This window comes from Delphinapterus leucas, chromosome 12 (genome assembly GCF_059928025.1).
Source record: "Delphinapterus leucas isolate spDelLeu-1000000601 "Yukka" chromosome 12, BTC_Dleu_Yukka2, whole genome shotgun sequence".
Classification (NCBI taxonomy): domain Eukaryota; kingdom Metazoa; phylum Chordata; class Mammalia; order Artiodactyla; family Monodontidae; genus Delphinapterus; species Delphinapterus leucas.
This window is the reverse complement of record NC_143140.1, coordinates 61,154,918-61,172,027: the sequence shown is the minus strand read 5'-3', so window position 1 is coordinate 61,172,027 and position 17,110 is coordinate 61,154,918. Positions and strand designations below refer to the sequence as shown.

General features: G+C 37.7%; 1 protein-coding gene across 2 annotated transcripts in view; it reads right to left on the bottom strand.

The window, feature by feature from the left end:
* The window catches only part of CENPW (centromere protein W), a 31,439-nt gene extending 14,945 nt beyond the window's left edge, over positions 1-16,494 (bottom strand). The window contains exons 1-2 of one of the 2 annotated variants that reach the window (XM_022562799.3): positions 12,644-13,047; positions 1,601-1,714 (exon numbers count right to left, since the gene is read on the bottom strand). In XM_022562799.3, coding sequence (XP_022418507.1) covers positions 1,601-1,714; positions 12,644-12,769 — 240 coding nt within the window. In that variant the 5' untranslated portion in view covers positions 12,770-13,047. Of the gene's footprint in view, positions 1-1,596; positions 1,715-12,643 lie in introns of those variants that run through there. The other variant, XM_022562804.3, reaches the window with a different exon arrangement.
* Between the last annotated feature and the right edge of the window lie 616 nt (positions 16,495-17,110).

Sequence of the window (17,110 nt, the reverse complement as noted above, 5' to 3'; positions counted from 1 at the left end):
TTTCTTCAACTGTGCCAAAAGTGTACAGATTAATGGCTCCCAACTTGAGGTTTGTAGACAATTTAGTAATTCGGGGAGTTAAGGAATGTTCCAAAACTTGAGAATCCTATTATGAATCAGGATTTAACAACTATAAAGCAATACAAATCCACTGCAACACCAATTTCTTGTATTTAGGCTGGAATTATATCAGAGACCAAGACTAGTCATCTCAAGCTGAAAAGCTTGTTAGGTAGATAATTTTTAAGATAATTTTTAATCTCATTTTAAACAAAATGAGATCTTAAGTTGTAAAAGACAAGGAACATTAGAGACCAGAATATATCCAAAAATATTTTAAAGAACTTACCTACTTTTAGGTAAGTACACTTATAAATTCATTAATAAAAACAAACCAACCCTAAATTTAAGACACACACATACACTCTTCAAGTTCTTAAGCCTTGCTTTACCTGCAGAAAGCACTTATATCAACTTTAATAGTACAGAAACTTGTTGAAATGTTCATAGTTGTAAGAGAATTTAAAGCCCCTTAAAAAATGCCAAGGCATGCCCATTTCTAGGCTTCCACAGAAGTCACCAAATAGGTTTATACCCTAGGCCAGTACTTTTCTGTTCTACAAGAAGTTAGTATAGGGACTGCAAAAGAATACTATGTACTCAAATGAATTTACAAAATTCTAAGTATATTATACACCCAAATTTACAAAATACTAAATTAAACAGAGTTCAACAAATTACTGGTATACTTCTCATAAACTTTCATAACTTTACATATCTATAGTTATATAAAGACGTTACCCTTGTGGGAAGTTGGATAAAAGGTACAGTGGAACTCTACACTGTTTTTGTACCTTCTGTGAGTCTATAATTATTTCAAAAATATTAAATGTTAAACAAAAAAAGCCTATAAGGAGGTAAACTGTCAAAAATAAGTCTCTCTCACACATCATACTCCAGTCAACCATGTGCCAATTTCTTGCATATTCTTACAGAAACAAGCTCTCTATACGTAACATTATGACTATTCAAGGAGGTATAGTATGTTAGGTTATATAAACTTATCTGACCCCAGAAGCCTTTTATATTGGGGCATCTATTAACATCAAGTGAAAATAATCTTGGGGACATATATGGAAAAAACTCTGCCCTAGACATCATACTATTACATTATACAGAAATATCAGTAAGAAGCAATCTTCTCTGCTTATATAAGCAATATGATTCAGAAGTCACTCAAATCTCAAAACAAATGTAGAAAAATCATTAGGTAAACTTAAAATGATCAAGAAGAAAGTTTTGATAAATTTCAAGGTAATAAACCTTCTCAGCTATATATAGGCTACTACATATCCTACAGATTAGCAGTCAAACACTTATTTTCCCCTAAATGGCAATAAGGCAATGGCCATGAATCTTTCCATCAGAAATCCATAATATACATAATAAAAAAAAGACATAACTCTGTAATTAAAACCTGTGAAAAGCCAAGCATCAACTCAGTCAACAAAACTGAATAAGGAATCTAAACCAGGCAGAGGTGACGAACTAGGTGGTGTTTTAAGGCAACTGTGCTGAAGAAAAGAAATTCAGAGCTTACCTTTGCTGCAGCCAGTACATGCTCCTTTTTAATGACTCCACACTTATTCTCACAAGCATTTGTCCGAGCCTCTTCTGCTAATCGATGAACAAACAGTAAACAGTTCAGATGCACCTTTAAAAGAGAAAATGCAAAAGGATTTTTAAGCTCAAACACTGATGTTTTGAAATAATGACTTTTAAAAAGAATATCCCCGGGCTTCCCTGGTGGTGCAGTGGTTAAGAATCCACCTGCCAATGCAGGGGACACGGGTTCGAGCCCTGGTCTGGGAAGATCCCACACGCCGTGGAGCAACGAAGCCTGTGAGCCACAACTACTGAGCCTGCACTCTAGAGCCCACGAGCCACAACTACTGAGCCCACGTGCTGCATCTACTGAAGCCCGCACGCTCTAGAGCCCATGTTCCGCAACAAGAGAAGCCACCGCAATGAGGAGCCCACGTACCGCAACAAAGAGTAGCCCCCGCTCGCGGCAACTAGAGAAAGCCGCACGCAGCTATGAAGACCCAACACAGCCAAAAATAATAAATAAGTAAAAATAAACAAATTTATAAAAAAAATAAAAAGAATATCCCCAATTTTAATGCTGTACTATTTACTACTGCGATTACATCAATTAACCTTTATTTAAAGTAACAGAATTCAGTTTAATATATGTCCATCTTAAGATTCCATAAAAAGAGACTTAGTTATTACAATACATGAAACAAGTCTATGTAAAGCTGACCAAAGGCCATAGACAATAACATTACTCTAAAGGATCATTATATCAAAACATAGGTAAGTCTCTATTAAGAAAAAATATTCCTGTTTCCCATTCCAACTAAATTTAAGTTTCTAATGTAATTTAAAATTTCCCCCAAATTAAAAAAAATATCAAATATTGTATTTAAAGCTAGTCATCTCTCATTCTACATTTCAAGGTATAAAGATTTTGTAACCAGATATTTAATTTGAAATATCTAATTAAAAACATGTTAATAATTAAAATTTTAAAAGTTTATTGCATTTATATACAAAGGTCAAGTTACTTGGCTTCCAACATCAAAATAATCATATCTACTATTAATAATCTTAAAATTTCTTAAAAAGTAGCCTTAAACTACATAAAATAAGCAGACAATACAAAATTCCAAAGTCCACAAAGAACTGTAGCTATATAAGATATTAGCATTGTGGGAAGTTGCAAAAAAGGTAAGGGGAATTCTTTACTATTTTTGCTACTTCTTGTGAACCAATAGGTATTTCAAAATACAAAGCAAAAAGTCTGCAAAAGGATAGACTGACAAAAGTAAGTCGCTCTTCCACATCATCCCCAGTAAACTATGGTTGCCAGCTTCTTGCATATTCTTATAGAAACAACTTCTACATATTAGCAAAACATATACATATACCATAATATATATGTACATATATCATTATTTAACCTCACTATTTCAATATGTACCTTTTGCTAAATATTTTACTCAAAATTCACTACCCTAACACAAAAGGGCTACTCATTCTATATGCATATATATATAGCTTGAAAACAGTTAAAGTAGAGCTCGAACCCAAGCAACAGAGAATGTAAAGTGAGTTGCAGTCCTATCTCATTTCTCCCTCTAGCATCACATCTACTGCTCTTTTATTTAAATTACTGGTAACATCTCTATCCATTGCTTCTGCCATGTGCCTGAAGTCACTACCAACCTAGGTCCAATTAGATAGTCTCTTTAACATATAATTTATTTGATAATTTATATAATTGTACACACTCTTTGCAGTGAGAATTAATTAATACATAACACTTGGCAGAAGCAAGAAACTAAAATCCTGCAGACTGTGGAATGAAAACCACATTCACAGAAAGAGAGACAAAATGAAAACGGAGAGGACTATGTACCAGATGAAGGAACAAGATAAAACCCCAGAAAAACAATTAAATGGAGATAGGCAACCTTCCAAAAAAGAATTCAGAATAATGATAGTGAAGATGAGCTAGGACCTCAGAAAAAGAATGATGGAAAAGACTGAGAAGATGCAAGAAATGTTTAACAAAGGTTTAGAAGAATTAAAGAACAAACACCTAGAAGAGTTAAAGAACAAACAGAGATGAACAACACCATAACTGAAATGAAAAATACACTAGAAGGAATAAATACCAGAATAATTGAGGCAGAAGAACAGATAAGTGACCTGGAAAAAGAATGGTGGAATTCAATGTCATGGAACAGAATAAAGAAAAAAAAATGAAAAGAAATGAAGACAGCCTAAGAGACCTCTGGGACAACATTAAACACACCAACATTCACACTATAGGGGTTCAAGAAGGAGAAGAGAGAGAGGAAGGACCCGAGAAAATATCTGAAGAGATTATACTGGAAAACTTCCCTAACATGGGAAAGGAAAAATAGTCACCCAAATCCAGGAAGCACAGAGACTCCCAGGCAGGATAAACCCAAGAAGAAACATGCTGAGACACACAGTAATCAAACTGACACAAATTAAACACAACGAAAAATTATTAAAGGCAACAAGGGAAAAACAACAAATAATATGCAAGGGAACTCCCATAAGGTTAACAGCTGATTTCTCAGCAGAAACTCGACAAGCCAGAAGAGAGTGGTACAATATATTTAAAGTGATGAAAGGGAAAAAGAAAAAGCTACAACCAAGATTACCCAGCAAGGATCTCATTCAGATTCGATGGAGAAGTTAAAAGCTTTACAGAAAAGCAAAAGCTAAGAGAATTCAGCACCACCAAACCAGCTCTACAACAAATGCTAAAGGAGCTTCTCTAAGTGGAAACACAAGAGAAGAAAAGGACCAACAACAAAAAAACTCAAAACAATTAAGAAAATGGTAATAGGAACATACATATCAATAATTACCTTAACTATAAATGGATTAAATGCTCCAACCAAAAGACACAGGCTCACTGAATAGATACAAAAACAAGACCCATATATATGCTGTCTACAAGAGACCCACTTCAGACCTAGAGACACAAAGAGACTGAAGGTGAGGTGACAGAAAAAGGTATTACATGCAAATGGAAATCAAAAGAAAGCTGGAGTAGCAATACTCATATCAGATAAAATAGACTTTAAAATAAAGAATGTTGCAAGAGACAAGGAAGGACACTACATAATGATCAAGAGATCAATCCAAGAAGAAGATATAACAATTATAAATATATATGCACCCAACATAGGAGCACCTCAATACATAAGGCAACTGCTAACAGCTATAAAAGAGGAAATCGACAGTAACACAATAATAGTGGGGGACTTTAACACCTCACCTACACCCATGGACAGATCATCCAGACAGAAAATTAATAAGGAAACACAAGCTTTAAATGACACAACAGACCAACCAGATTAAATTGATATTTATAAGAATATTTATCATATTTATAATAAATAAACTGATATTTATTCCATCCAAAAGCAGCACATTACACTTTCTTCTCAAGTGCACATGGAACATTCTCCAGGATACATCACATCTTGGGTCACAAATCAAGCCTCAGCAAATTTAAGAAAATTGAAATCATATCAAGCATCCTTTACGACCACCACACTGTGAGATCAGAAATCAATTACAGGGAAAAAAACATAAAAAACACAAACACATGGAGACTAAACAATATGTTACTAAATAAATCAAACAGGAAATCAAAAAATACCTAGAGACAAATGACAACAAAAAGATGACTATCTAAAACCTATGGGATTCAGCAAAAGCAGTTCTAAGAGGGAAGTTTATAGCAATACAATCCTACGTCAAGAAACAAGAAAATTCTCAAACAATCTAACCTTATACCTAAAGGAACTAGAGAAAGAAGAACAAACAAAACCCAAAGTTAGTAGGAGGAAAGAAATCATAAAGATCAGAGCAGAAATAAATGAAGTAGAAACAAAGAAACAATAACAAAGATCAATAAAACTAAAAGCTGGTTCTTTGAGAAGATAAACAAAATTGATAAACCTTTAGCCAGACTCATCAAGAGGGAGAGGACTCAAATCAGTAAAATTAGAAATGAACAAGAAGTTACAACGGACACCATGGAAATACAAAGCATCCTAAGAGACTACTGCAAGCAGATCTATGCCAATAAAATGGACAACCTGGAAGAAATGGACAAATTCTTAGAAAGGTATAACCTTCCAAGATTGAACCAGGAAGAAACAGAAAATATAAACAGACCCACCACAAGTAATGAAATTGAAACTGTGATTAAATATCTTCCAACAAACAAAAGTCCAGGACCAGATGGCTTCACAGGTGAATTGTATCAAACATTTAGAGAAGCGCTAACACCCATCCTTCTCAAACTCTTCCAAAAAACTGCACAGGAAGGAAGACTCCCAGACTCATTCTACGAGGCCACCATCACCCTGATACCAAAACCAGACAAAGATATGACAAAAAAGGAAAATTACAGACCAATACCACTGATGAATATAGATGCAAAAATCCTAGCAAACAGAATCCAGCAACACATTAAAAGGATCATACACCATGATCAAGTGGGATTTATCCCAGAGATGCAAGAATTCTTCAATAAAAAAAATCAATGTGATACACCATATTAACAAATTGAAGAATAAAAACCATATGATCATCTCAAAAGATGCAGAAAAATCTTCTGACGAAATTCAACATCCATTTATAATAAACACTCTCCAGAAAGTGGGCATAGAGGGAACCTACCTCAACATCATAAAGGCCATATATGACAAACCCACAGCAAACATTCTCAACAGTGAAAAACTGAAACCATTTCCTCTAAGATCAGGAATAAGACAAGGTTGTCCACTCTCACCACAATTATTCAACATAGTTTTGGAAGTTTTAACCACAGCAATCAGAGAAGAAAAAGAAATAAAAGGAACCCAAATCGGAAAAGAAGAAGTAAAGCTGTCACTGTTTGCAGATGACATGATACTATACATAGAGAATCCTAAAGATGCTACCAGAAAACTACTAGAGCTAATCAATGCATTTGGTAAAGTTGCAGGATACAAAATTAATGCACAGAAATCTCTTGCATTCCTATGCACTAACAACGAAAGATCAGAAAGAGAAATTAAGGAAACAATCCCCTTCACCATTGCAACAAAAAGAATAAAATACCTAGGAATAAAGCTACCTAAGGAGGTAAAAAACCTGTCCTCAGAAAACTGTAAGACACAAATGAAAGAAATCAAAGATGACACAAACAGATGGGGAGATATACCATGTTCTTAGATTGGAAGAATCAATATTGTGAAAATGACTATACTACCCAAAGCAATCTACAGATTCGATGCAATCCTTATCAAATTACCAATGGCATTTTTTTTTTAACAGAACTAGAACAAAGAATCTTAAAATGTGTATGGAGACACAAAAGAGCCCGAAGAGCCACAGCAATCTTGAGGGAAAAAAATGGAGGTGGAGGAATTAGACTCCCTGACTTCACACTATACTACAAAGCTACAGTAATCAAGACAATATGGTACTGAAACAAAAAGAGAAATACAGATCAAGGGAACAGGGTACAAAGCCCAGAGATAAACCCACGCACCTATGGTCAACTAATCTATGACAAAGGAGGCAAGGAGATACAATGGAGGAAAAACAGTCTCTTCAATAAGTGGTGCTGGGAAAACTGGACAGCTACATGTAAAAGAATGAAATTAGAACACTCCCTAACACTGTACACAAAAGTAAACTCAAAATGGATTAAAGACCTAAATGTAAGACCAGACCAGACACTATAAAACTCTTAGAGGAGGGCTTCCCTGGTGGCGCAGTGGTTGAGAGTCCGCCTGCCGATGCAGGGGACACGGGTTTGTGCCCCGGTCTGGGAAGATCCCACGTGCCGCGGAGCAGCTGGGCCCGTGTGCCATGGCCGCTGAGCCTGCGCGTCCGGAGGCTGTACTCCACAACGGGAGAGGCCACAGAAGTGAGAGGCCCGCAAACCGGGAAAAAAAAAAAAACAAAACTCTTAGAGGAAACCATAGGAAGAACACCCTTTGACATAAATCAAAGCAAGATCTTTTTTGACCCACCTCCTAGAGTAATGGAAATCAAAACAATAATAAACAAATGGGACCTAATGAAACTTAAAAGCTTTTGCACAGCAAAGGAAACTATAAACAAGATGAAAAGACAACCCTCAGAATGGGAGAAAATACTTGCAAACGAATCAACGGCCAAAGGATTAATCTCCAAAATATATAAACAGCTCATGCAGCTCAATATTAAAAAAACCAGCAACCCAATCAAAAAATGGGCAGTAGGGCTTCCCTGGTGGCACAGCGGTTGAGAGTCCGCCTGCCGATGCAGGGGACATGGGTTCGTGCCCCGGTCCGGGAAGATCCCACATGCCGCGGAGCAGCTGGGCCCGTGAGCCATGGCCACTGAGCCTGCATGTCTGGAACCTGTGCTCCACAACGGGAGAGGCCACAATAGTCAGAGGCCCGCATAGCGCAAAAAAATTTTTTTAATTTTTAAAATGGGCAGTAGACCTAAATAGACATCCCTCCAAAGAAGAAAAACAGATTGCCAAGAGGCACATGAAAAGATGCTCAACATCACTAATTATTAGAGAAATGCAAATCAAAACCACAATGAGGTATCACCTCACACCAGTTAGAATGGGCATCATCAGAAAATCTACAAACAACAAATGTTGGAGAGGGTGTAAAGAAAAGGGAACCCTCTTGCATTGTTGGTGGGAATGCAAATTGATACAGCCACTATGGAGAACAGTATGGAGGTTTCGTAAAAACTAAAAATAGAATTACGATATGACCGAGCAATCTCACTACTGGGCATATACCCAGAGAAAATCATAATTCAAAAAGACACATGCACCCCAATGTTCATTGCAGCACTGTTTAAAACAGACAGGTCATGGAAGCAACCGAAATGCCACCAACAGACGAATGGATAAAGAAGATGTGGTACATATATACAATGGAATACTACCCAGCCATCAAAGGGAACGAAACTGGGTCATCTGTAGAGACGTGGATGGACCTAGAGACTGTCATACAGAATGAGGTAAGTCAGAAAGAGAAGAACAAATATTGTATATTAACGCATATATTTGGAATCTAGAAAAATAGTACAGATGAACCAGTTTGCAAGGCAGAAATAGAGACAGATGTAGAGAACAAATGTATGGACACCAAGGGGGGAAAGCGGGGGCGGGGATGAATTGGGAGATTGGGATTGATATATATACACTAATATGTATAAAACTGATAGCTAATAAGAACTTGCTGTATAAAAAAATAAAATTAAAAAAAACACACAACACTTAACTCTCCCCAACAGTTCACCAAATGTTTAATAACTAGGTAATGTGGTGCTTTAAATTATTATGCAGAAATCTTTAGTGGATTGTTATAGATGTTTAAGAATATTTTAGTGATATTTGGGGCAAGCAGAGGAGCTTGGGCATTTAAATTTAACATGATAAAGGACCTATGGAAGAAGATATTCTTTTGGTACTTTTTTGATGCACTGTCTTGTTTAATTCTCACAAGAACTCTGAGCTAAATCACCCAATCCTGATTCTTTACATTATACCATGTCATTCAAAATTTCTTTAAACTTCCAATGATATACCATTTCCTTCTGCAACAAAAGTACTCCATAACATGGCTCAATTTCCTCCGTTAATCTGTATTTTCTACTTCTAAAGCTAAATATCTTCCAGATGCCTCATGAAAAATTCCAAATTCCTTAATACTAAACCCCACTTGACTAGGCTTTTCTAATTTCATCTCTCACCTTTCCCAACTTTCAGTTCTATACTAGGTCTTTTGAACTTCTTTCAGTATTCAAATACAAGTTTGCCTACAGCCATGCTACTGGTCTACAGACTTCTCTAAAAAGCCCAGTTCCTCCCAATATGTAAGGTTATATAGATCCATGGTGCCCTGAACTTATCACTACACATACTACATACATTAGGCAGCAATTTCTCACCTGTCTTCTTCAATGTACTATAAAGGGCTAAACCATGTCTATCTTCCCAGACATTATATCCCCAGTGACCTTTAGCCCATGGCCCAATATGAAGTAGGTAGTCAATTATTACTGCATGAACAAAAGATCTATCCATACCTCCCCAAATTAGGCAAAAAAATTTTTTAGCCAATCCCAAATAAACCACACTGTTTTGAGGCTTGAGTCCTTTACTCTTCATGGGCATGAACCACAGATACTGAATTAATATTACTTTTTTTTTAATGTCAGAATTTTTTTTTAAACAACCTATTTATCTGTAATAAAACAGTTAATTGAGTGGTGTCACTCAAGTGCACTAAGGTTTAAATTAAAAGGGTCAGAACAAAAGCAAATTTTATGGTTCCAGCTAGACATTCAATCCTGAAAGCCATTCCATCAAGAACTTACACTTGGGAAAAATAAAAAATCAGCTTGCTTGGAAGGTAAACCAAAAGATAATTTACAAAGAGGTATCCATTTGACAGTCTCAGGTGACCAAAAGACTGGGCCAGCCTGACTTCCTCCCCGCTTTCTCACAGCACTTCTGAGTTTTACATAAACTGTAAGTACCCAGATATTTGCACAATATTCCTTAGTGATAAATCTAAAAACTGAGTCACAAGAAAGCCGAACAATTTGAGATTAACATACACTCATCAGTACTGGCCCTGGTGATATACAATCAAATAAGTCATAAAATAAAACAACAATAAAAAGCCAGTGCAGAAGAATATGAAGTAACACAAGGAAGTTATAAGTAAAATGTTAGAAATATCAATCCACATATACTCATCATCACTCCCAACTTTAATTGTACACTCAGAATGTTCAAGGTATTATGCTAACCAGGAATACAATAAGTTCCCAATTCAAAGTTCCCAGTCCCATGGGAGAATGAAACCTAATTAAAGACAAATGTGTGATAGTAGATGATATTGGAAGGTAAGGTTGATGCTTTCTTAAGACCATGAAAGAAGGCTTCACCGAATAACAGGCATTTGAACTGAATTTTGAAATAACTGAAGTTTGAGAAGTGGAGTGGAGTGAGGACATCTTCAAACAGAAGAAATATCTTATGCAAAGACATCATAAAAGTAGATTCGTTCTGTGTTAAAGATAATGGAAGACACAAAAGGAGATATGTGTGGTCCCTTCGCCTCAAGAAGCTGCATACCGCACTGGGAGACAACACTGACATATAAAACTTAGAGAATAGTGTCAGGTCCCAGTAGCTAAACTGTATGATGTACACTCTTACGGCTATCAAAGTTCAGGAAAAAAAACAGACTACCTTAATTGTAGAGAAGTTTATGGATGATGTGGGACACCTGCTGAGTAAGATAATTAAGTACCAATGGCAAGCAGAAAACCATAAGTAAAGAAACCAGAGTGACGCATGGCATATACAAGACGGTGAAGGAGAAATAATGAAAGCCAAAGACAAGCATACAGTCTAGTAATAGACGGTAGCATAAAGAACTTCCATTCCCCTACCACTGCAAATGCTTAGAATCTCACCTCCCCTTCTTTCCTGTACCACCTGGATCCCACTCCACAACAGAGCCCTCATGTCCAGGGATCACTTGGGGCAGGCAAGTGTGGATGTGGGAGCAATCTGACTACTTGAGAAATTTCTGCCCAACAATCTACACGAGCTGGTAGTCTCCTAGATTCTAGAGCAGGTACATTTCCTCCCCCCTCCATTTATTGAGAGAATCCCAGCACCAGTGAAAACTTCAGAATAAATTACCTAAAATTCTTTTGAAAATCAATTTCACTTTAATACAGCTCACTTGTGCCACCTTAATCACCACCTTGGGGGAAGGAGGGTAATAAAACAGTATATATTGTCTTTTCTTATAGGGTCTAAAAAAGGAACAAGAAAGGACAGGGGATATTAGAAGGGCTACTTTTCCAAGGAAAAAAAAAAGTTGTTTTGGCTCAGAGAAAGGAAAAGTGAAGACAATTCTATAGTAGTTTATTAAAAATAGAAACCCTAAAATTAGGGGAGGCAGTAGAGAGCTGGCAGAGGCTGTAGAGAAAAGAGGTGGGGGGGGAGGGGGACAATGTAGCTTAAGAAGAGATGGAATGATGTATTGTTAAGCCACCCTCCATGCCATATATCCCTATTATCCACAATTCTTTATCCTTGATCTCAGGGAAATTAGGTGCCCACCTGTAGTGTCTCCTTTACTCAAAGAGCTCTTGTAACAAACCACAGGAGGTGCCTCCTATGGTTTAAACCTAGGGAAACAGTGTTCATTCTGCTAGAGGGATATATATTCCAGGCATTCAACATAAAAACTCTTAATTTATTTCAAAACAGAAATATTACACCGTGGATTGGTTGTGGTTATTTATCATGTGAGCATTATGCTGCAGTTACTATGAGTCAGATAAACCTTTTAATGGTTGGGCTTGAAAACTAAACTAACAGGTGTTCTATTTGTCTAGGAAAACGAATTCACATTTGGGAGCATACTACTTACAAATAAACTTTTGGATCAGGGTTCTTTAGTAAATAAGCTAAAGTAGAGGAAATAGGGCAATATATTTGTTTAACAACGTAAAAAGAAGGGGAAGAAAGGAAGGCAAGGAGAAAGGCACTTTTGAAAGGCATGTCAGTAATGCCTTTTACAATATTTAAATAAAAATAACCCAGCCTGAATTCCAAAATCTATTTTTTTTAAATGTATCTTTCGAACCTTTGCAAATTACACTAAGCACAGTACCAGACTGTGCTCCTTAATAGCGATATTGAAAAACTATAAACAGGAACTTAACGTTAGTTTTCTCCTTAAATTGATGTGGCTAATAGCCTCCTGTAAAAAAAAGGTCAGGATATCTACATTTCAGAGGGCCCCAAAACAACTCAGCATCAGGAATACTAACTGATATGCCAGGCCGGGGCAAACCCGCCCAGGTGTTGCTGCGAACACCTCAAACGTAGGCCTGAAAGCTAGATTGGCTGGGGGCGGCAAAATAAAGGCTGGGGGTTATTTCCCCTGTCTCCGCCCCACTTCCAGTCCTAGAAGGGACAAAATCTCACCAGTAGGTCGCTATTTGTCTCCAGACGGAGGTGAGGCTTCCGTTGCTTGAAGACGCGCTTTAGAAAACCGCGGGGAGCCTTCCGCTTTATCAGCTTCTTCTGCGAGACTGTGGTCGAGAGCGCCATCCTCTCCCTCCGGCTCGGGCACCAGCCGCCTAAGCTTCCTAGGTCCTCCCTGCGCCGCACTGCAGCTCACGCCCGCGGGGACACCGAGAACCCCGACTCCGACGCTTCTACAGGCCCTGAGACCAGGCCAGAACGTTTGAATCCGCCGCCAATTGAGCGCGCCTGGCGCCCGGTAGTGACGTCAGCACGCTCAAGCCCCGCCCCTCCCGCGGCGCCTGGCTGTTGATGGAACACACCCTCGGTGGGCGCACCGTGACGTCATAGACGGGCGAACATTGCGGCTTTAGCCTTTAGCACCAGCTCTTTAAAACAGCGTTCGATAGAAACGTTGGGAAATTGTGGAAAATGTTGGTATGCCAAAGCAGCCACACTTACTGTCCCAGCTTTCATTCTCTACTGAGCCTAATACCAATGAAAGAAAAAGTAGATGAATAGAAAGAACTCTTACGATGTTTCATCAGGATTCTTGAAGAAACAATGGCTTCCTAGCAAGGCATGATTTTCTGATATTAATAGCTAACGTTTTTCACTTTTACGTAATTTTATGTTATCTTATCTGAGGTCTTTTCATGATTCAAGCTTTTCTTTACAAATGCTGCTCCCTTTAATTTTAAGGCCCCTACATTTAACCTTGCAGTAACTTCTGTTGTAGTTTAAATGCTACCTCATTGAATCCTTCTTTCCAAGCAATTAACTCTTCCATCTTCTGTGCTGCCCCTGTAAGTGGTTCTCAGACGTCATCGTGCATCACCTGAAGCACCACCCCTTGGTTTCTTGGTTCAGTAGGTCTCAATGGGACTTGAGAATTTGCATTTCTAACAAGTACTCAAGACATGTTGGAACACTTAGTCTGACCACTCTGATATCACTGTGATGTTATTTGTAATTACCTCTAATACTAATGCTGTAGAAGTTGCTGTGTTGTGCTTTCAATATCCACATAGATGCTTCTATCTGGCCTCCCACTTTCAAGATCTCCTCTCTGCCAATAATCTTATCTTTCATCCTATGAGCCATTTACATCTGTGGTCATACACTAGGCCTTGTCATTACTAATACCCTTCCATATTCTCAATTCAGTTGTCTTACTCTTCAACCTTATCTCTGGAACTCACTTCCTCCAGTATCCCCACTTCAACAATTCTTACATGCTACTGGATCACTGTCCTCTCTGTCTCTACCATGTCCCTAACCTTAATCTATTTTTTTAATCTATTTTTTATTCTCCTTCCTGTGGTCTATTGTACATCACCATAATATCCTCTTGCATTTATCCTTAACTCTCTAGTCAGGCTCTTTTTTTCCCTCATACTCAATTGACAAAAACCCAACCCTGCTTATGTTAAAATCTCAATCCATTCTGTATTTGCATCTGTACACTGATGTTGCCTTAAAAAAAACTTGCAAGTTTGTGTCTGGTCTAAAGGTAAATACATGACAATTTTATTGAGCCTCCAAATACAGCCTGCAGTCTTTTGCTATTTCTAAAGTCCATTCATTCACCCATTCTCTTCTTCAAGTCTCCCTACACTCCCTACCCCATCCTAACCCTCAGTTGATGACATTTTTTTAATAACAAAATAGAAGCACCCCATAGAGACTTTCCACATGCTCCCAACACCACATCAATCTCCATCTGCTCCCATGGATGAACCATCTATCTAAGGTCAACTAATCCACTTGTGCCCTAGATCCCAGTTCACTCCCTTTCTTAAGGACATCCTCTGGCAATTCTCCCCTATTTTGCTTCATGAATTTTCCTTCTTTGCTGAATTTTCTTTTCATCTGCACAAACACATGCTATAATATCTCCAACCTTTTGAAAACTCTTTCTGGATCTTATATTTAGCAACTTCCTTCTCATTTTTTTCACAGAAAAACTAGAAAGGATTGGCTAAATTTTATGTCTCCAATTCCTTTCCTCCCATTCTCTCTTGAAGCCACTGCAATCAGACTTTAGTACCTATCTCTCCAGCAAAATTATTTTGGTTAACATGATCAATAACACTTTTAAATCCAGTGGTCATTTCTCAGGCTTCAGTTTATTTGACTAACCAGGAATATTTGTTGGGTTTTATAATTCTTTCCTCCAAGAAACATTTTCTTTAATTGGATGCTATTCTCTTTTGGTTTTCCTCCTACCTGACGGCCTTTTAATCTCCTTTTCTGGTTTCTTTGTGTTCTTTATCTCTAAATCCTGGAGTATCCCAAGACTTAGTCCTCAGATTTCTTCTCTTCTCTATCTACACTCATTCCCTCTATGACCTCCATCAAATACCATGGCTTTAAGTACCAAATGTACATCTCCAGTTGATTCTCTTCCCTAATCAGACATGTACATTCAATTCTTCATTGAACTGGAATTTTTCAAAGTCATCTTAAATTTAACACATTCAAAATTAGCTCTTGATACACCCCTGTACCCCCAAACTGATTCTCCCACCATCTTCCCAGTCACAGCTGATAACACTTTCATCTTTTCAATTACTCAAGCCAAAATCTTGGAGTCGACCTTGGCTCCTCACTTTCTTTCCCCCCATATTCAATTTTTCAGCAAATTCTGTCCCTTCTACTTGCAGTATCTTATCACTTTTGGCCAAGCCACCATCATCTCTCACTTGGATTATTGTGCAACACCCTCCTGTGTCTCAGCCTGTTTCTATTTATCCTCAACAGAAGAGCCAAATTTAACTCAGATTATGTCACTCTTCTCCCCAATCCCCTTCCATTTCCCTCAAAATAAAAGTCCCTACAATGACTTATGAAGCATTATCTGTCCCCTAAATGCAAAGAAACCTATGAATATACAGTTAACTCTTTGACCTGATCTCCCACAATTCAGCAGCTCACTCTCTTCCAGCTATATTAGACTCCTTGATTGCTCTCAGACATACCTGAAATCCAACAGATATGCCAACCACTCTCCCATCAGGTGTTTACACTTACTATTCCCTCTGCCAAGAATATTTTTCCCCATTCATCTTCATAAGCATCTCCATCATCTTTTTCAGGTCTCTGTCAGTATCACAAAGATCTTCTATTTAAAATAGGAACTCCACACATATGTACTTAGAAATACACATGTGCACACACATACCTGGATCCAGCACTGTGCAGAAACCGACATATGTTCCCAGCTCTTGTGTTCAGTGACGTTACATCAGTAGCTAGAAATTGGTCATGGTAGAAGTATTTATGCCACGGGAACTGGCAAATTTTGTTTTTTTCTGGAAAGCAAGTGGTTAAACATTTACCAACATAACACTGCACATATCCCTGCCAACCTGAACATCCTAACACTTTCAGTGGGTTATTTTTCTCTGTGGCACTTTTCACTCTCTAATATTAGCTCCTGCATATAGAAAAACGTTATTGTAGCTCTATCTATATAACAGAAATAATTGGAGACAACGTTCATAAAGGGGGGAATGGAAACACATATTGTCATATGTATGCTTCCTATTGCTATTATCACAAATTTAATAGCTTAAAACAAAGCAAATGTATCATCTTACAGTTCTGCAGATCAGAAATCCTAAAATCAAGGTGTCAGCCTTCCTCCTAGAGGCTCTAAGGGAGAATCTGTTTCCTTGCCTTTTCCCCCTTCTAGGGGCCACTTCCATTCTTTGACTCAAGGCCCCTTCCTTCATCTTCAAAGCACATCACTCTACCCTCTGTTTCTATCAACACATTTTTTTCTGACTCTGATCCTCCTGACTTCTTCTAAGAACCCTTGTTATTACATTGGGCCTACCCAGATAATCCAGAATAATCTTCCCATTTTAAGATTCTTAATCAAATCTTCATATTCTCTTATTCTCTAATTAACATTTTCAGATGCTAGAGATTAGGGCACTGACATCTTGGGGGGAGAAGGGCATTATTCTGCCTACCACAGGCTCTCTTCCTGGACTTAATTCTAGAGTAGGGCTGTTCAGTAGAAATTTCTTCAGTGATGGATGTGTTTATCTTCTCTGTCCAATATAGTAACACGTGGCTGTTGAGCATCTGAAATATGGCTAGTGTGACTAACAATATTGGCTAGTGTGGCTAACAATCAGGGTAAGTCATTGTCTCTAGAAATGGAGGGAAAGATAAGTGATGGGGCTTTAGCTATTCCTATTTCTTAAAACAAACAAACAAGGTACTTGCAAAGATTGAAACAAGTAGGACAAAATATGAAAAGCCATCTAATCTCAGTGGTGAGGACATATTCTTGTACGTTTAAAATTTGATAAATTTTTAAATTCATACATGTGTATAAAGCTGTATGTACATAGATTTTTATGGCAGCATTGGCTGTAATTGCAAGAAAAAGTAGAATCAATCTGAACATCCATA